A 23,298-nucleotide genomic window follows, 5' to 3' on the forward strand; every position below is an offset into this window, starting at 1 on the left:
AAGTTCATGATTGATGAGGAGTTTAAGGCTACTTTCTTGCTTTGCACTCTACCAGAGAGTTCGGATACATTCAGGACTTCTATGAGCAATTCTAATGTGATCCTTTTGTATGTTGATGTAGAGAGTGCTCTACTTATGGAAGAGATGAATCGGCAGAACAATGCATCTAGTTAGTCTTCCAATGCTTTGCATACTAGGGGCAGATCACAGCAAAAGGGCAAATATGATGGCAAGGGACATAGTAAATCACGTGGCAAAGATGTTGAATGCCATCATTGTGGCAAGAAGGGTCACTTTAAACATGATTGCTACAAATGAAAGAAAGAGAAAGGAAAAGGCAAGAAGACAAATGATAGCAAGGAAGAGAAGAAAGACAGTCAGTCTAAGAAGAGCAGTGTAAAAATTGAAGAGGTGAATTTAGTCACTCATGACAGTGACAGTGGGAGTGACGTACTCTTTGTCTCTTTACACTTTCGTGCACATGCTTTACTTATAGATACAGATGATGTCATGTATACTTGGATTCTTGATTCAGGTGCTTCCTTTCATGTCACCCCTCATTGTGAGTGGTTTTCCGTCTATACAGGGGGTCGATATAGTGTTGTCCATCTTAGGGACAACTATGCATGTGAGATTGCGGGTATTGGCAGTGTGCAGCTACAGTTTCAGCATGGTTCTGTCTTTATACTTCAACATGTACGGCATGTACCTCAACTTAAGAAGAGCTTGATTAGCACAGGGCAGCTAGATGATGGATGGTTTTCATACCACCTTTGGTGATGGAAAATGGTAGATCTGTAAGGGATCTTGGGTTATTGCCAAAGGTTGCAAGAATGATACTTTGTATCCACTTCATGTATCTAGTGTGCATGACCATGTTGTTGCCGTGACCGAGCAGCCAAGTGTTTCTTTGTGGCATGGCCGGTTGGGACACATGAGTCAAACAGGAATGAAAGTGCTTTCTCGTTTGGGTTACTTGCCTTGTCTTCGTTATACTGATTTCGAGCATTGTGATCATTGCATTTATGGCAAATATGCACAGACGTTACATAAAAAGTCTCTTTCTTTGAAATCTTCTCCTCTAGAGTTAGCACATTCGGATGTATGTCAAATGCCAGGATTATCTTTAGGGGGAAACAAATATTTTGTCACCTTTGTCGATGATGCTACACGGAAAGTATAGGTTTACCCTATTCGTAGCAAGGATGAAGTGCTTGATAAGTTTAAAAAATTCTTGGCATTGACTGAAAATCAGGCAGATAAGACACTGAAGTGTCTTCGCTCTGACAATGGTGGGGAATATGTGTCCAAGGCCTTTCAGGCATTTTGTGACAGCAAAGGGATAAAGAGGGAGCTCATTGCTCCTCATAATCCGCCCCAAAATGGAGTTGCAGAGCATATGAATCAGGCCATATAAGATAATGCAGGAAATGATGCTGGAAATGATCAGCCAGCTATTGCCCATGAAAATGAGCCATTACATGTGTAGGAACAGCCAGGACAACAAGCTGTTAATGCTGATTTGCAGGCTGAAATGCCAGGACAGCATGCCGAAAATGGAAATTTGCAGGAACAACCAGCAAACAATAACCATTGGGTTACGATATCATCTAGGGCTACTAGACAACCTGACAGGTTTGTTCCTGCTGCAATTAAAGTGGCTGATTATGTCATGTTGACAGACTGTGGTGAATAGTCTTGCTTTAAGGAAGCAATGGACAGATAGGACAGCAAGAAATGGTATAAAGCCATGCTGTCAGAGATGGAATCTCTTGAAAAAAATGGCACTTGGGACTTAGTGCAGTTGCCTAAAGGGCAAAAAACCCTTCCATGCAAATGGGTTTACAAGATGAAGGTCACTTCTGGTTCCTCACAAAAGTACAAAGCAAGATTGGTTGCAAAAGGGTACAAGCAGGAGCATTGAATTGACTTTGATGAGATTTTCTCTCCTGTAGTCAAGATGACTACATTGAGAACCATTTTGGGCTTGGTTGCAGTTGAGGATATGGAGCTCATAGAGATGGATGTAAAGACTGCGTTTTTACATGGTGATCTGCATGAAGACATATATATGCAGCAGCCTAAAGGGTTTGTCGAACAAGGGAAATAAAAAATGGTATGTAAACTCAAAAGGAGTTTGTATGGGCTGAAACAAGCACCAAGAGAATGGTATCATAAGTTTGATACATTCATGCAGTCCCAAGGCTTTCATAGAAGTCAAGTGGATCACTGCTTGTACACCAAGAAGGCACCAAATGGCAGCCTCATGCCTTGGACTCACTGAAGCAAAGTCTTCATGGCACCTTTGACATAAAGGATCTTGTTGATGCAAATCACATTCTTGGCATGCGAATACTCGTAGAAAGATCAAAAGGCTTACTCTATCTATCTCAGGAGTATATCTTCAAAGTTTTGCAGCGTTTCAATATGGAGGGGGGGGGGGGGGGACAATTGGGGTTCCATTGCCTCCATATGTGAAACTTAGTGCAGAGGACAACCCTACATCTGATGATGAGAAGGCTAAAATGGCCAAGATACCATATACTTCAGCTGTTGGCAGTTTGATGTATACTATGGTTGCTACACGTCCTGACATTGTCTTTGCAGTGGGAGTGGTTGGTAGATACACGGCAACCCCTGGCAAGAAGCATTGGGATGTAGTGAAAGGTATTATGAGATACCTCAAAGGCACAAAGGAGTTGTGCATTTGCTTTGGAAAGCAAAAGGCATCTGTTGTTGGCTTTACGGATGCAGACTATGCTGGTCATGCAGACAGCAGGAAGTCCACTTCTGGGTATGTGTTTACTTTCACAGGAGGAGCAGTCTCTTGGATCTCCAGGCTACAAAAGTGTGTTGCCTTGTCTACTATAGAGGCAGAGTATGTGGCTGCCACTGAGGCATGCAAGGAGGCTTTATGGCTTTCACGTCTAGTGGGAGAGCTTGGTATCATAGAGTTACCTGTTCTCCATTGTGATAGTCAGAGTGCTATCATGCTAGCACGGAATCCTGTCTTTCTTGCAAAGACAAAGCACATATAGGTGAAGTACCACTTCGTTAGAGATGTACTTGACAGCAAAAGCCTTGAGCTTGTCAAAGTGCATACGGATGATAACCCTGTAGACCTTCTCACGAAGGGTCTTCTAGTAGAACGGTTTGTTCATTGCCGACAGATGGGAGTTGGATTAGATATATGTACTTTAGCTTTGTACATACCTAGACTTAGCTGATTTTTTTCTTCCCTTCTCTTAAGGCACATTGCCTTTAGGTGGGAGGTTGTTGCCTTTAAATGTGCTCGGGTGTGAACGCACCCTTAGCACTTGTACTTACACATATATATCTATCTAAAAACCAAAAGGTACACTCTCGTCATTGTACCTAAAAACGTGCTCACTCTCTACTCTGCTTGCTCTCGCTCTCTCTGTCTCTCACTGTGCGTAGGACAGTCTGCCTCGATTATCATGCTCAATCAGCCCCTATAACACGAGGTCTGGCCAAGATGAAGGAGATGGATCTCGAGACACGCTGAATGTTGTGGCTCCTCCAAGATCATAGAGATGGCCAGTCTCACCAATCGGTCCAAACGGAGTAGTATCAGTCGTTGAAGGGATGGAAACCAAATTGTACGTGAGGTGCAAGTACTCCTCAAACTGTTGCTCTATAATATGACCAAAATGTAAAGAAGAAGATGGCAAAGGTGAAGGTGTGGCTACCTCCTCATCAAGACCATAATACCTTCTCAGAGTCTCCAATGATGGAGAAGATTGACAGGCGCCATAGGATCCCGAGAGGAAGGTGCCTAAAACATTACGAGTCAAAATCTAGTTGCGTGTGTGTCTCGCAAAAAGAGTAGGCTCCACAAGATACTCTTTAGAAGAGCATTGGATCTGATATCGTGTGAAGATATGCCAGGGTTTCCATTGAGGAAATAAAGCATATATGTTGAGCTAAAAATGCATTAGCTTGGCTTAAATAGCCCCAAGACACGCTTAATTAATGAAGAAACCTGATTATTTTAAAAGCAAACATGATCCTAGAGAGTTACTGTGTTCCACATGTAAAATCCTAATTTGGGTGCCCCAATTTTTCTATAAATAGGTATCCCCAACACTCTCCCTCAATCTCATTTTTGCGGGTTCGAGGAGCCATATCTTTACTGCCCACACCCTGTTCGCGGAGGACATTGCACTTAAAACTTCTCATTGTTGTCTGCTACTATTTGGTGCCTGATTCCAGCGGTCATCTTCATTTGTGAGTTGTTGTCTACATCTTGAAGCTATCACCTGCATCTAGGACATGTTGCCTAGTACTTGGAGTTGTTGCCTATTGTTAGAATTGTGCGTTTATTGCTGATATCATTTGCTAGACATGTCGCCATTAGATTGACACTGTCGCCATTATCAAATTCCTGCTTTTGCTGACTGTCTCTCTCCTCCAACTATTGCCTGCACTTCTGGCACAATCATCTATTGTTGCCAGCTATCGCCTAGTTTTTTTCTCTCCTCACATACATGCATTTTTGGTCTTTCTCTCCTCATTGCATGTTTGCATCAGATTTAGACTCTCTGGCTGCATTTGTTGTTGTTCGACACATGGAGGTTATCTTGCTGTGTTATGGGATATGTTTTAGAGTATGACACACTCTACAGTTGATATCTTTTTCCTTGATCCTAGAGATACGAGAGTTCAAGGTTCAGTATTCGCTGCATAGTGTGTTCGTTGCATGAGCATTGTATATTTTATAGTCATTCACTTCATTATTCATTGTATTCATAGTCTCTAAGCTATCCTAATTCTAATTCTGTTGTATATTAAGAGTTTGTGCTTTGTCGTATGATTAGTTTTATGTTTTCTGTGTTTAGGGGATTTCTTCAAATGGTATAAGAGCTAGGTATTGTCTAAGAAACCTTGGCCTTTGATCGGAAAGCTCATTTGTAGAAGGAGGATGAAGAGAAGGGTCCGATGACTTCGAATGCATTTACACTACCGCTCTAGTCTCCACAGCCAAACATGGACAAAAATGATCAATAGTGGGCCTCCTAACTTGGTATTGCTTGATCTAACATGGATGGAGAATCATTGGACTACTATGGAACCCACAGACCATATCAGATTTTTGCCATTGAATATGATCTTATCCTTATGCATAGGGTGCAGCAGGAGGTTGAGGTAAGCTTGAGCTATCTCCTTTAGATTTGATACACAGAAAAGAACTTCAGAATCTCTACTACGGGCTGGCCATCTGGAATTGGAACTTGACTTGTATTACACAATATTTCACCAGTACTTCTTTTCTCTAATGCCATGTATGAACCCTATTATGTTAGATTCTTTGTCAATTGATTTTGTATTTTTTGTTGCATCAGGAGATGCTAGTCAAGAAGAGACTCTTTAAAATAACCTTAGGTTTCTAAGTAATAAGGAAGACATGTATTTCTTTATGAGTTCAAAACTAGGTAAGAAGCTAAAAGAAGAACTTGTAAGTATTTTGTCCCCTCCTTTTTCTTCAAATGGTTTTATTCCTCATGGTCAATCTAAAGTAGGTGTTATCATCTAATGCATATAATGGACAAAAGGAATCAACCATGTTTTCCACAACATCAATTACTAATCCATTTGGGTTCCATCCCTCCCTCCCTCATATTTCGTTGCACCTTGCTTTCTGCTTCCATTAAGTGCACCACATTTACCATGATCAATTTGAAGTAGGTGTATCATCGGACAAAAGGAATCAACCATGTTTTCCACAACATCAATTACTAATCCATTCGGGCTCCCACCCATTCCTTTCTCATCTTTTGCTTCACCTTCCTTTCCGCTTCCATTAAGTGTACCACATTTATCACCACTCACCACATTGGGGGGTTCTGTATACTTAGGCACAGCTTTTAGAACTCTATATACCCGTTTTCAGGTGGTGAACTTGTGATAGAGGCTCAACCTTGCACACATACACTTTCAGGTTATTCCTCTGGGAGTGTATATCAGATATACTCGAGTGTGGATCGTTTGGTACCGCAGTTTGTCTCTATGGCATTATGTAGTGGATCATCTGGTCATTATGTTGTTTCCCAACTAATTCCCAACCGACATTTAGATAGGGCCGTTGTGTCCCAATGCCTTCATCTTCATGTATGGTATTATATGGGGACCTACGTCTATTTTGATACCTCTACATCAATCGGTACTCATTGCACATCAACAACTTATTTCTGCCCATCCACCTTTATCTCTTTCTCCTCTTTATCCACCACGAACACCACGACCATCATCTTATCCTGCACCCTATTCCACCTATCCATCTTCACAAACACCTTGTGATTCTTGCTTATCATCCACCAAGCATGCCTTGAATGACTCATTTCTATGGGTCAAACAATACCACTTGGTCAAACTTGATGAGGCATGTCTTACTCTCAAAATCTATGGGGTTTAGTGTGGGGCTGGAAATTCAACTTGATCATGCACTTATTCTGTACGAGGTCATCCGCTCATGGAAGACTCGTAACACCTCTACTAATATGGAGCTTGTGCAGGGCTTATTGCTTGAGTTTACTCTTAGCTTCAACATTTCAACTTAAGCATCCGAGTGTTGGGTACACTTGATTGATTGTTATGTGACTTGGGATAGGACCCATTGCATCAATTTGGATCATGAGCTCCAAAATTTTAAGATTATCGACAAGAATGACTTAAAAGTCAAGCTGGTTGAGTATCAACATCTTGTGGAGTTCTCAACCACTAGGGCTTCTAAGTCCCTTGACGATTACGTTTCCCTGTTCCTTAAGAAGCTCCCAAGAATATATTTTTATTTTGTGCGATAGGTGATTTCATAGCCTCAAATGCCCACATTTTGTGAGTTTTAAGTGTCCGCTGAGTTTTAAGTGTCTGCTATTGTGTTACACACGATTGCTCGATCAAATTTATAGTATGCTCTCGATAGAGACGACTCTCATTGCTTCTTCTCAAAAGGAGCAACACGGCAAGGGCAAACAAAATTCAAATCAAAATCAAAATCAAAACAAGACTAGTGAATTCCAAGAAACCACACAATCTACTCTTAAACATGAATGGTAGAATGTACCTAAGAAGAATAGGTATTGTTAACATTGTGAAAAGGTTGGCCATTATGACGAGTATCAATCTAAGACAAGATGCACAGAGCTAAAATCCAAGAATCAGACCCTCGCATCCCAGTCGGATAACCCTCGGCAGGGGAAGCAGGATGATGGCAACCCCCTGCAGGGGCAGTAGCGAGGCCAAACCCACATTGCCATCACTCAGTCATTAGAGTCGGCAAACTATTCAACTCGAGAGGTTTTGTGTGATTGGTTTGTAGAGACCTACATTGTCTCCTTAGAGACATTGGATGTGAGTCTCATTTATATCTTCTAGTTGCCTCCTAATGGGGTGACTGAAGAGGCTCACTTGTCACAACTGAGTGCATTAGTACATGTTTGGCTTGTGGACAATGGAGCTACCCATTACATGACTTCTATAGAGGACATTTTGATTTGCTGAGCCCCTACAGCTAGGAGAATCCATGTAGGAATTAACTCCTCAATCAAGATTTAAGCCTAGGGTCGCGTCAGTTTTTCCACCAATGGATCTAGCTTCATTGGATGATGTCTATCATGTCCCCCATCTTGGGGTGAACTTATTGTTTGTTCAGTAACTTTGCCAGTTGGGCGAGTAGTTTTCTTTACTGCAACCACAGTTGAGGTTCTAGACTCTCAGATTGATTTAGTATATGTATGCTTGGGTAGATCCACAAGCTGTGTATTGGCTGTGATGATTTAGATAGAGACCAAATGGATGTAGTTAAGTTGGTTAAGTTGAACATGTGGTGACGAGAAGGATTGGCAATTAGTGCATTCTTCACGGTCGTTTGGTATAGATGAAGGAAAAGGAAGATTTGAAGCTGGGTTAGTTGGTTAATGAAAAAGTGGCTTATCACTAGAATAGACACTTAATTATGAGGCTGCAGGAGAGAGAGAGAGAGAGAGAGAGAGAGAGAGAGAGAGAGAGAGAGAGAGAGAGAGGCCATTTGGTCCCAAGTGGTTGAACTATTGATGTCTCCAAAGGATTGGGTCTTTGGACATCCCAAGTTTGTGGACCCCGTGCAAGCTGATATGAAAGTGCTCTTTCCTTTCTAACACTTCTTGGGTTGTTGGCATATATGGACCATGAGGAGTGCATTGATCTTTGACACTTTATCGAGTGTGGAGAGTCATATAGCTCGCTTGAAAGGGCTTCTTCATTGGCAGCTAGACTTGATGGAGTTAATAAATATTTTCCCTAGGCAGGATCTACTTGCTTGGCACACTGCAGTTTCTTTTGCCTCCCATTAGTCACTTTGCTTCCTTTGTACCTCAGCGTGACTATGTACAATGGCCTAGAGCCATCTTTCATTGTAATAATGTAATCTTGTACTTTTATCGTAATTAATAGAGTTACCTTTTAGGCTAAAAAGAGAGAGTGTTCCCGTCACCAATTTATCTCTTATCCTTTTGCTCGGAAAATTTGGCTTCTCATTTTTTACATTTGGCATGTTGTGGTGGGCATCGGGATGCGTCCTTTTAATTGGGTTTTTGGTAAGCTTAAGCATCATGGTCCAACGTAATCCCATATGAAGATTTTATTTCACTTTTTTAGATTGTGGTGCTATTGGCATGTTTTGGTCATTTGCAATGTATTCATTTTTTATGCTGCCTTGAGCATCCAAAGTCATGTTGTGAAGCCAAAAGGACTTCATTAGTAGGAGCTTGATCTTAGTCCCCATGCTGATACTTTGTTTGTAGAGGATTTAGTGCCTTGGTGTCGGGCGGTCTCCTCAGTGACCTTGCCGTGATTTGTGTGCTCCTTTTTGTTCTTTTCTCATGTGACTTTTGTACTCCTTCAAATAAAAGAAAGCTTAGTTTTATGCATGATGATTTAGAGCCATTCTACATCTTCTAACCCTGTACTTTTTTTTTTGTAATTAATGCAATTACCTATTACGGAAAAAAAAAGAGAGTTTGCAGAAGGTTAGAACAGCCTGTGAGATGTGAGTATATAGCACAACTGTTATGTCATCTTGTGGTAGAGTATGATGAAAAGTATAGTCGAAGTATGGGTAATAAGTAAATCAAATTGCAAGCTACAGAGATCTATGACCAAGGGGAAGATGAAAATTTAAGAAGCTGAAAGAAATGAAGACTAGAAGCCAAAACAAAAAAAAAGGATATTGTCATGTCCACATGTTTGATGTGGTTTCTACTTATTTCAATATCTCCCTCAATAGGATGCTACAAAAACTGCTCTAGCATAGGTTGGTGAAATGTCTTAGTGAAAGACACTTGTGGAAGTAATAATTGCTTGGATTTATTGCTGTATAGTACGAATGGGTTGTTGCCTTGGGGTAGAGATGTCTCATTCGGCATAACCCCATGGCTTGCTCTAGAGTGGCCCCTTGTGGATTCTAAGACTAAAGAGGTAGCCATTAGGGGGAGGGGGGAGGGAACTTTGGTGCTCACTATGAGGAACTTTGTAAGCATTTTTCATGAATATGCCATGCCATTCTCCTATCTCTCAAGAGGGTCTCTCTATGGAATCGAAGCTCAAGTGTTGAGTGAGAAAAGTCCTAGCCACCCTTGCTCCTCGTACTCCATGATTCTGCTCTAAAGATATGCTAGTCTTTGCGTTGAGAAAACATCGAATGTATGAACACAACTACAATGCAATAACTCAAACAATAATGCAATAAACGCAAACCCTAAATGCAAAATGCAAAACACCAAAAACACAAACACAAATAGAGAAAAGGGAGAATTTTGAAGTGAATGAATGAATGCTGTAAATGAAGGAAAGAACGTATTAGATGCTCAAGGGTAGAGCTGTACAATAGCCGGTGGCTATCGTGGTAGTGGGTTGAGGGAGGTGTTTATGTGTGTTGTCCACGAGAGATGGATCTCGAGTGCAGTAACCACTAGTCAGAGGAGAGGCTGATGGAGAAAATTATTGAAAACACAAAAACGACGTGTTGTAGATGCAAACACAAATTAGACGATGCTGGAAATGGAAGGACAGTGGGCGGAAAACCAAAACACATTAGTCTCTAGGACTGGAACTGTTAAATGCAGCAAGTAACCGCTTGAAGATGACGGCAGTTGATCATCGCCAGTAGTGGGAGGCTAGGTGATAGTTGTAGGCCACATAGCGGTAGTCGTTGGGGGCTAGACAACTAGTGGAAGAGGGTTGATGACCAAACCTTGTGAGGTAAGAATGGGGTTGAATGGTGGGCAGCTTGCCAATTTATAGATGCAGAAGAATCCTCCCAAATTAGGGTTTTGTATGTGGGCTACTAAGTGGCCTAGCAGGACCTGCAAAGGAGGATGGAACCACATTAAACTATAGTTTTTTATTTTTTTGGGAGAATAGATGATTTGCGGCCTATCAAGTAATTGTGTCTTGTGGGGAGAATAAAAAGGGATGGTTAGATCCAACACATCACAAAACAAACAACCTATTGCAACCACTCGAGGGTGTCGATGATGAGGGGTGACGAAGTAGTAATATGGTGAAGAAGAATGCTAGTGTGGTGGTAAAGAACCTCTGGTGGAGACATCTCAGAATCGTCCTAGGTGTGCTTTCCACAATGAGATGCATAGTAGTTTTCTACATGATGAGAATGTGCATGTAGTAGATGCCACTTGGATAGTATCTTGCATGGTAAAAGTGTTCACTTGCCCAAGCACCCTTCTAGGGAAGGGAGGTTGATGTCGAAGACAAATGCTGAATCTTGTAGAATACCAAGAAAGGGTAAAACCCCCCTCTCAACTGTGGATGTCGAGGTTGAAGGAGGAAGAGGAGCTTGATATCAATCTTTGTGTGGTACTAAGAACCATGGTGATAGATAAAGATGAGGACGAAGCATCCTGACTGGAAGAGCAAGGTACCAGTCATTGGCATGATAGCATCAAGAGAGATGTTGCATGATCCACCTCGGGAGAAAAAGGCTCCATGTTGGCAGAAGGGAAAATCTCCTAGGAAGATGAAATTATGAAGGAATATTGTGCAACCCATGTCTCAAACCCGAGGAGTGATGCAAACCTGTATGTTAGCCTTGCATTGAAATACAAAACCCTATAAGCAGAGACCGGGCCATGTAGATGAGGAGTGTGGTACCAAGGCCCAGAGATTTTCCCACCTAAGAACTTATAATAGTCCATTGCAGTTGTCTCCAATCCTACTAGATAGTCCAGAGGGGCTACGCCTTCGACTGTTGCACCATCTGTTTCTTTTGGCATAGTTGCCGTTGGATGTGAGGCACATGAATAGCCTCAAAATCCCACATCTTTCACTACCCCTGAAGGATTAGCTGATTGGTTTGTTGGTTCCTCATCTGTTACACTATTTGTATTCATTCAAAGGTCTCCTACACCCCACCCTAGGCATACTTCCCCATCTCATCATGCATTTCATTGGTAGCAACATGTTGATGGTTGTATGCATTGGTGGCCACATCCTTAAGTTAACACTTTTGTAGGTCCCTTCGGACATGTTAGGTTAGTTGCATCCCTCTAGGTCTTTAGTCTTTTGCTGCATTCACTTGTACACACACACACACACACACACACACACACACACACACACGCATTCTTATTAGTTGACTGTAGTGTATTAGATATGCTCAATATCCTAGCCTTAGGTGCCACCAATGATCTATGGTCTCAAAGTTGTAAGCCCCCCCATTATAAGGAGAAGCCATGTGTGAGCTTAGGTTTGACTTGTATCTCAAAGGAAACTTGTAAACCTTTGTTAAGGAGACGCCATGTGTGAGTTCAGGTCTGACTTGTATCTCAAAGGAAACTTGTAAACCTTTGTTTAGGAGAGGATTAGAATAATAATGAAGATTCTTTTCTTTGAAATTTAGCTCTTATTGAGACCTTCATACCGCATGTTTTATGCTACCGCCCTTTATATTGCACTTCCAACTTTATCATAACATCTCTTGGTAGGAACAATAGATTCTAATAGGATAATTGAAATAGATTGCAAGAAGGTTACCACCTTGCTACTTAATTGGAGCTCTCAAGCTCTTTGTTTTATCAAGTGCTTGATGCTCCAACTGAGCACCTTGGATGTGCAAAACCTATTCTTTTTAGGGAGTTGCTGCAAGATGGGCTTAGTTTCTTTTGTTTCATTTGAAGAATGTCACCCTTGTTGTGAGTTGCTTTTGCATCTTGTGAGTTCTTGTTACCTTTGGATTTTACTTTATACTGCACTTCCAATTTCATCATAAAATCTCTTGCTAGAAACAACAGATTCTAATAGGATACTTGAAATAGATTGCTAGAAGGTTACCACCTTGCTGTTGCGAAGAAGAGGCAACTAGACCCATTTCTAAATAAGAATGTGGAGAGGACTTCTTATGGACTTGATCATGTAGGCTCGCATAATACAATAATAGACATTCAAACTTATAGAAGGTTCGCTATTGGGGCAACGAGATACTATGCTAGATAAAGTGGAAATACTTTCTAGGAAGCTTGTTAAAAAAGAATATAACATGGTTGTCATCTAACTTCGTTGAGTGAGTAGTGGCAAACTCAGTGATGAGTGATCGCCTTTATTCGGCCAGCTTGACTTTCAGATCATCCCCTTCCTTAATGGAACACTCCTCAAGCAGTCAGCAATCAACAAACCTACCTCAACTTCAATGAAAAGTGCTTGTGAGTACAATGCGTGTGTGTTTTGGGATGATTCCATTACCAAAAGGTAGGCATGCTAAAGTTGTAGAAAATTAAGAGGAGAAATTTGTAGTGGAAGAGAGAAACTAGGTTAGAGCGTGTTGTGTAAGAATCAACAGATATGCAAGTGGGAGGTGGGATAGATCTATGGTCAATGTTGTCAACATATGAACTAGGAGAAGGATCCATGATCCCTTGGATCGGAGGATCTCTAGGGAAAGTGGGCTCAACTCCTTTTGGCTATGCACTCGACTTAGAGAGCAACTCAGAATTCAATGGGGACTCATCACGTTAGTGTCACTGACATCTGAATTGAGAAGAGGCTCCACGATCCACTAGATTAGAGGATCTCTACGAAAAGTAGGCTTAATGGCTTTTGGCTGCACACTTGACGTAGAGAGCAACTTAGAAATAGATGGGGACTCATCAAGTCTCTCCTCAAGGGAGACATATACTGCTTGAGGACCAAAGTCTCGATTAGTGGCATGGGTGGATCAATCAAATGATCCCTCTGGTAAAGCAAAGGTAGACGATCTTGCCGCCATGTGAATAGAGTGACAATCCTTGTCAAAATGGTTGGCCTTTTGGTAATGCTGACAGTACTATTGTTTTTGGGACATTTTGCCAACCTGGTTTCAATCCTAGAGAGGGGTTGCTTTGCTCCTCACTACTCGACTCAGTCCTTGTGTTGTTCTTTCCACAACCTTACTTCATGTTCTAGAAAGTCAAGGCCCCCTCTAAATATTGAGTTTTCTTATGAAATTGATCAAATAGTTGAGCATAACACAGTAGCTAACACTCAAACTCATATAATGTAGGTAATTGGGGTTGTGAAATGACTTGCTGGATGAATTTGAAGTATCTTTTTGGTAATTTGTTAATGAACAAAGTAACTTGATCATCAATTGACTTGGGTAAGCCAATGCTGCTGAATTCATGGGCAATCACCAATACTCAGCCAACTTGACAATCAAATCATCAACTAGATGTGCGCAATGCTTAAATACAAGGTCAAAGTGTTGGGGTTGAGAGTGAAATTCCGGCATCAGGCCTTGAATCAAATCGACTACGGCTATGGCATTTCTACTCTCCAAGAGCGAACTACCTCTTATGTGAATGAGTGGGGATCAGGTTGGGGTTCTTGCCCTTGAGTAAGTTTCCACAAGCCTTGGGAATCCAAGACATGCTGCATCAAATTTGACCAAATGGTATAAGCTAGATCCATTAAAATAGGTCTATCCATAAACACATGCTTGGTTGATGCTGATGGATGGATGGCTTGAGGAGGATAGTTGGGTGGCATTGGATAGAAAGGTGGATGACTAGATGCTACATAAGGCATGGAATTGCTTGGCATGGTGACTCTAGATTTGCGCCCTAAAGGAGGTGACTGACTTGTGGATGGTTCACAAGATGAAAAGTTGTGGGATGACCCAATACTTGTTGTCATGTTGGCAAACTGTGTGGCCACTTGAGAGATGGGGGAGTAGGGTGGGGTTTGAGACGCATGGGTGGGATACCCTTGTGTATAGGTCCCCAAGAATGAGTGGGTTGGGGGATAAACCCCCACCACCGATGCACCTCCACCACTTGGATGTGCAAAGGCAGAGGACCTAAAGGGATAGGATGTGTCTATCGAAGATCCCTGGAGTGTAGTGTGGTGTTGTACAAGTAGAATGGTGAATGGTGATGTCGAAACGGTGTAGATGTGGATGTGGGTGTAGCGGAGAAGGGTGGGATTGGAAATTATGGTGTAGATGGAGTAGAAGTGAATGGAAATTTATTTTTAGAAAATTAAACATTAGATGGTGATGGTTGAAATGATGATGCACCAACTTCATTCTGACTTTGAATACAAAACTTGAAGAAAGAAAATTTGTGTTTTCTCAAATGCATCTCTTTGTATTGACATACAGAAACCGGTCCTCTTCAGGACCTATTTCATAGGCAACAAATTGAAATCTATCTTCCTCATAACCTATTCTAGAATCTTGCATTATGTAGAAGCAAAAGAAGAAGGGTCAAAACTAGAAACTTTTGTACCTTGCACTGAAGTGGATGTATTAGTTTGGAAGAATGAAACATATTATAGATCTCTTTATCCAAAAGGGGGGCCCATCCCTAATGGTGGCTCCGATAATCCTACAATATCTTTAGATTAATACATAGTTGTCAGGTACAAAAGGTATGATATGGTACGGTATGATCAAATACGTATTAAATGGTACCTTAAGATTTTAAAAGGTACAGTACGATATTAATATGAAATAAAAGCTTGATTAGTTTGCACTAAAGATAATAGAATAGATATTTCAAGTCTAAATAGCAATACTATTAGAGTATGTAAGATGAATACTTGAGGCTAACATGCTAAAACCTAATGTTGCATGCGTAACATGCGCTACTACTACCTACAACTTACAATTACATAGATGGAAGTGGATACATCATACACGAATGATCATACCAATAAGAGAAGTGTGGGCTTGAGAGAGAGAAGGTTAAGAGAAATTGTTTGAATCTCTTATAACCTAATCTCACAAGAGAAGCATATTAATATAAGGAGCATTTAGCTCATCCCAAAGTGCAATTTGAATGGGAAAATATGTATCCATTAAGTTGGTACCTTATGGTACTAATATGTAAGCTACGGTACCTAAAGTATGGTATAGTATGAAACCTTTTGTACGTGGTACTAGTGCCACTATGGATTAATGTGAAACATCTAAAGGAAAAAGGTCAGGTTTACCTTCAATGGCTTGCTAGGCTTGATGCATGAGAATCAAGTTGTACTCAGATTGTGAGATATCAAAAGGTTTGTAGAGTCCATGATAGTCAGAAGTCTCTCCACCAGTGTGTGAACCTTGTTGGGCAAGCTGTGAAGCCCATTCTTGCTTAGTTCTTAGCATAGGATATATTGGAGATTGAAGTGGTGTGGAAGTGTTTGAAGTTATCTTACGTTTGTGAATGCATTTTTGATGACCAGCCCTCCAATGAAAAGCCTAGGTCTCTTCTTTGAGAACCTACCTCTGATACTATGTAAAGAAATACTCATCTATAGATAACAGACCCAATCAAACAACAAAGCTTAGACAGATAAAGAACACAGTTTAGGGTAACTTAAAGAAAATGAACATTAAGAAGATGATGCATGAATGAATGAATGCTGAATATATATGATGCTCAATGCAGCAAACACACCCTGCAAAGGTGAAAAATTGACCCATGAGCTCTCTCCTCTCTAGGACCGGGGCAAAGAGTATGGGCTGGAGAGTGCATCATACTTTGATGGGTCACAAAAAGTAGCAGACAACCTCCCAAGATGTCTGGCAATAGCAAACACAGCTCAAGTGTCGCTCGACAATGAGATAGGCAGGTTAGGCAGGGGCAGAATCAGTAAAACATAGATCCGATGATGAGGTGGCAGCAGGTGACTGGCAGCAAACTGCAGCACATAGCAGCTGATGCCATGTGGCAGCAAGCAACAGGCAGCAAATGGTCATACAACAGTAAATGCAGCCTGTTCAGCAGTAAAGACAGCTTGTTCCATAGTGGACAGCAATCACCAGCAGCAGGGAGGTGTTAGGAAATAGGTGCCAACAGTCAACAACAATAGATAGTGACTCGAATTGAGATATCCTTCATGCAGGGTGTGGACAGCAAAGTTTAGGCACCAGCAATCTGCAAAAATGAGATTAGGGCTGAGTGGTGGGCAGCCTATCTATTTATAGATGGATGGGTCCTCCCAAATTACGGTTTGGCTTATGGGACACATACACTCTCTAGGATCACATTTCTTTTTTTAAGAAGTTTGGCAATTTTGAGTTTTGGTGCTGTGATTAAGAGCTAATTAAGTAGTAATGCATTTTTCAGCTCAACACCTCCCACCCTACATAATAGGCAGATATTGCCCTCTTATCCAACCTTTGTGAAGATATGTTGGGGTCTGTGTAGAGGAAACATGGAATGTATGAACATGACTATAATACAATAACTTAGACTAAAAGGCAAAACTACAATTAGAGAAGAAAGATAACTCTAAAGTCAATGAATGAATGCTGTAAATGACTGAGGAAGGTCTCCAATGACCGATGACTCTTGTGGGAGTGGGTTGAGATAGTAGTTGGAGAGTGATGTCCATCAGAGATGGATCATGAGGGTTGTAACTGCATGTTAGAGCTGAGATGGGTTGAGATAGACATCCAAGAACAGGGCAGCAGCAAGGTGAGCAGACTTGGAGCAAAAACACAGCTGTACGAGCACCTATCTGTTAAGGCTGGCATCAGAGATGGGTAGATCTGAAGCTGCAGATTGTTGTGGAGTCTGTCCGGTGCAAGAACAAAGACCTGCAACTTGTTGCCTGGCACCAAAGACTGTAAACACAGGCCGCAGAGGTGGCAGAAGAGGTGCAGCAGCTGAGCTTAGCATCAGACTGAAAACACAGCTGTATATAGGGCGCTAGGGGCTGAAGAAGACGTGGCAGCAGTCGTGGAGGATGGATAGCCACCAGATGAAGAGGGCTGATGGCTGCAACCTGCAAAGAAGGGATGGAACAAGTGGGCTAGGCAGCCTCCTATTTGTAGATGTGGATCCTCCCAAAGTTTGGATGTTTGCTTATGGGACACAGGATATTCGATAATTTTTGAAATTTTGGGCTGTTTTAATGAGCTAATATAGATTTAATGTCTAATGCATTTTTAAAGCTTAACATATTCATGCATAACTTAGCTTCTAGAAATGAATTCCCAGCAAATAATTGATTGTGGAAAATCAAAATCTTCTTGGCTTGTCCCTACCCAGCCATATTTAAAATCCAAAGCCCTATGGACTTGAAAGTGTTCAAGCTTTCATTAACCTTAGTCCTTGGTGATACATGTTTAATTTCTCTAACCCCCATGACTCCAAAATTCGTTCCCAAGGAGACATTTAATGCCTAGGGCTGGGAATTATCACTAGGTGCTCACTAGCACTTGTCCACCACAACCTTTGACAATGTCCCCCACTGCCCATGCTAAGATTGGGATCTCAACATGCCCATAGTTTAACTTGCACTTCATAGATGCACCTCACATGTACACATCTTAAATATGCGAAAGCAATAAGTAAAAAATTTATGTCCTTCTAATAGGGTATGACAATGTATGTGAATAGCTAATATTTTGGAGCAAAGATTCCATAGCAAAGGTGATCTTTTGCATATTGATCAGATGGACTTACACGTGGTTGTAGTCTTAAAATCTGTCTAAGAAGCTATACACCTTTTCATTTGCTACATGCTCTAGCATGTGGTTCGTGTAAGGCAAAGGGCTATTGTCCCTTTTGGTTGCAACATTAACTCCTTATAATTTGTACACACTTACATCTACTATCCTTGTTGAGTACTGTGACCATTGGCAATACCTAATCTATGTGCTCAATTTCATAGATGAAACATGCTTCTAGCAATTCATCAAGTTCATCCCTCATGACACTGTACCTTGGGTTGAGGGGGTATGTTTCATGGAGGTATGCTAGCTTTCTGCATTGAAAAAACACAGAATGTATGACTATGAGTAAAACAAAGTAACTTGGACAAAAAGGCAAAACACAAAATGGAAAACACAAAAAACGCAAAAAATAGAGAAGGGTAGAATTTGATGAATGAATGAATGCTGAATGTAGATGAGGGAATGTATACAATGCTTAAGGGCAAAGCAGTCCAACAGCCGATGACATTTGTGGAAGTGAGCTGAGAGAGAGATTGATGTGTGTCGTCCATCGAAGATGGATCTTGAGTGCAATAACCACCAATTGGAGTAGAGGATGATGTAGACAAGTACTGAAAACTCAAAAAAGACCTATTGGAGATGATTACCAGTAGTTAAGCGTCCACCAGAATAGCAAAATGGTAAGCTGGTGTTGATGGTGACAGGGGTTGGAAGAGCTGGCCACACCAAGGCAGATTGGGCAGCAGCTGATGGAGGAGATGGTGCAAAAAATGTAGGTATGGCAGCATGAAAACTCCATTAGATCAGGCCAACAGCAGATGGGTGGCTCCAAAAGTAGTAAACTGATGGCGTCAGGAGCCTGGGAACAAATGCATTCCACTAGATGATGAAGGGCAGCTTTGGATGTCCATAGGAGTGGCTCTGGAGATGAAGGGCAGGCCTAAAGCCCAAATAGCATCAAAGACAATGTGTGCTAAGACGAGTTCCCCTATAGGCAAGATAAAACTCATACTCAAATGAAATAGAAGATATAGGGTTACCTTTTGGAGCACCTTTGATTATAGAGTGTTCTTCAAATACAAGTTGGTATTGATGTGGATCTTCACTGTGCTTAGTAGTTGGTTCCTGCATAGCTGGAGGAGCAATATAGACATGGTCAAGATTACACATAAATGAATTGTACAAACCTGTCATTGAGCTTGACTGTGAAGACTTTGGAATTTCGATTGTGTTGCAAGTGGATAGTCTTTCCTCAACTGAGAGGCAATCAGTCTTGTCAGTAGAGTGCCCCAACTTAGAAGCATCTTGTGAAGGAATATGAGACAAAGAAGATTTGGGCTTCGGTGAATGATGCCTTGAAAAAAGATTCGTAGATGATGATAATGGAGCGTTGCCGTTCACATCAAAACCATTACAGCTTAATATAGTCTCCATTGAAGAAGTGACCTAAGAGAACAGTAGAGATCCCAAGATGGAGTGGTTTGAGCCATTATGAGTTAGTACGTGACATATAGTGTCGTCCAAAACAAACCAATCACTACATGATAGCCTCTAATAACTCTTTAAAAGAGCACTGGGTTGATACCATGTGAAGATATGCTAGGGTTTGCAATGAGAAAATTGAGAATATACAAACATGACTAAAAGACAATAACTCAGACAAATATAGAAAACAAAATGACTCAGATAGAATGTGGAGACATGCTAGGGTTTGCTGGTTGGCCAGTCATTCAGCATTGGGCTGTTTCTATCTGCTCCCAATTAGCACATTGTTATCACTAGCCCTCCTCATCATTTTGTATCCATCCTCTTTGCCTTCGTCGGTAAGCTTTGCTTCTTTCATTTCCTTTGTAGTCATAGAGTTGTACAGTTTTTGCCTTCTGGTTGTATTTTATTGCAGTCAGCGATGAAACACTATTTTCAGTTGTTGGCCATTTTGGCCTTTTATGGTGTTAATAGAAGTCATGGATGTTGTGTAGAATGCACTTTTGGACCAATATAAAATCTTGTAGCCAAAGATTAGTCCTAGACGTTGGGCTTGGTGAAATTGTCTATAGACATCTTTTAATGGCTCTTCTATTGGGTAGTGCCCATAAGAGTTCTCATTAATTTAATAATTAGGTGCTACAACTGCACGATATTTCATTTGTCCTTAACTTTGAAGTATGTATTCTGCAGTTTGTGTTCTTGGGAGTTGCATTGGTGACAACCAGAGCACCGGAACTTACGTGGCAATTTAGGGCATTACGAGTTCTTCCTGTTTTTGCATTTCCAGCTTTGGCCTCATTATTGTACTCAACCTGTGCAAGCTACTTCAGAATGTGTAAGTCTTTTCCGACAAAAGCCTCATGGTTATTTCCTCTTTGTCTCTCTCTGTTAATGGGTGGTAAGTACAAAAAAGCTTTATTCTTTTACCGAGGGAATTCTCAGGTGTTTTTTAAATACAGCTCCTTGTTCTTATGGCTCTTTGTATCTGCATAATGCTTGCAAGGGATCTTCTTTATTCATTGCAAGAACCTCTAGGTCTCCTTGTTTTCAATAAGCTTCGAGGGTGGCTACTATGCCCACAATTTGCAACTTTTCCTTCACTTGAAGTTTGAAGCTATGCAGAACCATTACATGCTGCAGACTTTTTCAGCCTAATCATGCCTGTATATGTGTGTGTATGCAAGCATTTTGATGGAAACGACAGGGGGTTCTTATGCCTAAAATTTGTAACTTGTTTCTTCACTTAAAAGCTATGCAGAACCATTACATGCTTCAGGTTTTTTGGGTCTAATCATGCCTGTATGCATGTGTTTGTATGCAAGCATTTCTGATGGAAACAACTATTCCAAAAAATTTTGAAAGCATCATTGCACATCTAAATCTTAAAATTATTTTTAAACCTTCTTGATCACATTGTCTGTTGGTAAAGATGCAGCGTGACTTCTCTATAAGTGCAGCTCTTACCAGGGATGGCATGCTCATTGCTTGTAAATCACATGTTACAATCATCCATAGAAAGCTATATAGTCAATGTGAAGATTTTGTGCAGGTGAACGGAAGGATCAGAAAACGGTCGAGCGTCTGCGAAATGAAAGGCAAGCGAAGATTGATGAACTCAAAGAGAGAACGGACTATTATTTGACACAACAACTGATTCATGTAATTTTGATCTATATATCAAAAACTTCAATTCCAATGTTTTTGGTTTTCCAAGGAGCAATCTCTCCAAAAATACTTGTTTCACCAAGGAAATCTGCAGTAGTCTAGAATGTCATATGTGGTTATGCTTCTTTTTTACTGTATTTATCTTGTTCAGAAATATGATTCTGATCCAGCTGCAAAAGAAGCTGCAGCAAGAGTTCTGGCTTCGAAGCTTGGAACAGATGCAGGACTTTCATTTGCCTTTGAACCATCGAATGCAAATGAAACAAAAATGGGTTTAACTGAGGCAAGGAACCAAAACGTTGACCCACTTGAAACAGCTGGGTTAAGAAGGCGGACCAAGCAACACTCTTCTAGTGGAAGTCAACCATTCTTCTCCCAGGATCAGGCAAGTAATCATGAGACAATGTCAAGCACTGGGAGAATTGATTCTGGTGAGGAAGCAGTGGAGATTGATCAGTCCACAGGAAAGTTTGGAGCTGGAGGATGGGTAGCCCGTTTAGCAGCAATGCTTGTTGGTGAAGACCCCACTCAATGCTACGCTTTGATTTGTAAAAACTGCCATATGCATAATGGTGAGTGTGCTTTTATTCATTGCAAGGTGCTATACCATCTTTCTCTAGCTTCCTCTGTTGGTTGGTCTGTAGGAGTATATCAACATGTGGGTGAGGTTTCATTGTGCAGAAGATAAGCAATAAATCTTCCATGTGTTTTGCAGGATTAGCAAGGAGAGAAGATTTCCAATACATAACATATTATTGTCCTCACTGCCACTCATTGAATGGATCCAGCCAACTGGGTGAAATTGGAGAGGCTAGTGGGTCACATGTGGTAACTTCAATGGATGCTGCATCTCAACGAGCTAAGAATGATTCAGCCTTGAGGAATGCCCTCCTAAGTGGTGGAGGCATTGAATCTGATGTCAGCAGCAGTAACTCTCCTTCGATGGACATTGCAAGGCCATCAGATTAGCCAAACCTCAATTTTGATCCAAACACCGGCATGTGTCAGGCTGCTGCAATTCTGTATGTCTTGATTAGTGGACCCGAAGGATAGGGAAAAGGGCATAGTACCTACTCGTGTGTACATTTTTCATATCATTCCACACTCACAGGAGACATGTTAAGATTTGGGGGTTGTACTTTAATTTTGATGCTGTCTGATTATCACCTTAAGTGCATCTGTGAGGTCATTGTAGGTTGGTGGGTCTTTGATGTGCAATTTGTTCATGAGACTGTAGATATCTTATTTGACACGTTTTGTTGATCATGTCTGCAGCAATACAATGCTGTGCAATGCTGTAATGAAGTTCTCTTTGCAGCAGGGTCTATGTCCTCTTCCTACAGGAGGATGGTTAACTCTTGAGCTCTGATAAGCCCGTGACATAATGTTAAAAGATGTCCTCTAGTTTGCAAGAAGTGCTGGCATGTGATTTCAGGAGCAGTTAAGCATGTCTGAAATAGACTCAAGAATACCGTAAATTGACATTAAACCTAGTATGCACATTTGTTGCCACCAAAGCAAGAACACTAATGCCATACAATGTGTAAGGAGGGTGCATAGCATTCTGATAAGGCAAAAGGGATATCGGAAGCTCAATTTAGGAAATAAGTTCAAGGAGGAGCAATGAACTTCACAATCCTTTTAATAACTGACAAGCTTCTTACCTTACATTCAATATCTATAGTGTCAATTAATCATAAACTTTGACTCTTGATAAATCATCTGCATTGTAGGATATCTCAAACTGGGCAGCGGCCACAATATGGATGGTAGAGTAGCTTCTAGACATGGCAAGGGAATGAGAATGTAGAAAATCATTCATCTCATACCAGGACCGTTTGTAGTGTTCAATAAAATATTTGATTCAGTTGCATGGTCTTGTCTAATTGGCATTTCTAGAAATTAACAGTCATTAAAAAGTTAGGCTAAGGATCAGAGGTGTTTGGCTAGCATAATAAAAGTTGGGCAGTGCAGTGACTCAGTCAGTTTTGGCTTGCCTCCCAAGGCATATGTCGTACGGTTGAAAATACATATTTCTTATTGTTCTGCTTTTTACAACTAATTAATACTGCCAGTGATAGGATCCCCTTGGGAGCATATCTCTTGCTTTCTGGTGTGGAATCATCTTTGTTTCTTTCTTTAAACAGAGGTGTGCCTGGGTTTTCCTTGAGAGAGAAATTGAGAAATTTAGAATTTTCTTCCAGAAGAGA

The 23,298-nt window shown here is 41.0% G+C and overlaps 1 protein-coding gene across 3 annotated transcripts in view; it reads left to right on the forward strand.

Annotated features, from left to right (window-relative positions):
* Positions 1-22,256, forward strand: part of LOC148040468 (uncharacterized protein At2g24330-like) — a 47,391-nt gene extending 25,135 nt beyond the window's left edge. For 2 of the 3 annotated variants that reach the window (XM_087699644.1, XM_087699648.1), the window contains exons 3-6: positions 20,114-20,258; positions 20,973-21,082; positions 21,240-21,660; positions 21,804-22,256. In XM_087699644.1, the coding sequence (XP_087555770.1) occupies positions 20,114-20,258; positions 20,973-21,082; positions 21,240-21,660; positions 21,804-22,057 (930 nt within the window). In that variant the 3' untranslated portion in view covers positions 22,058-22,256. Of the gene's footprint in view, positions 1-5,017; positions 5,167-20,113; positions 20,259-20,972; positions 21,083-21,239; positions 21,661-21,803 lie in introns of those variants that run through there. The other variant, XM_087699650.1, reaches the window with a different exon arrangement.
* The last annotated feature ends 1,042 nt before the right edge of the window (positions 22,257-23,298 follow it).

Source organism: Lygodium microphyllum, chromosome 2, assembly GCF_053477565.2.
Source record: "Lygodium microphyllum isolate KBCC chromosome 2, Lygodium_microphyllum_v1.1.10, whole genome shotgun sequence".
Lineage (NCBI taxonomy): Eukaryota > Viridiplantae > Streptophyta > Polypodiopsida > Schizaeales > Lygodiaceae > Lygodium > Lygodium microphyllum.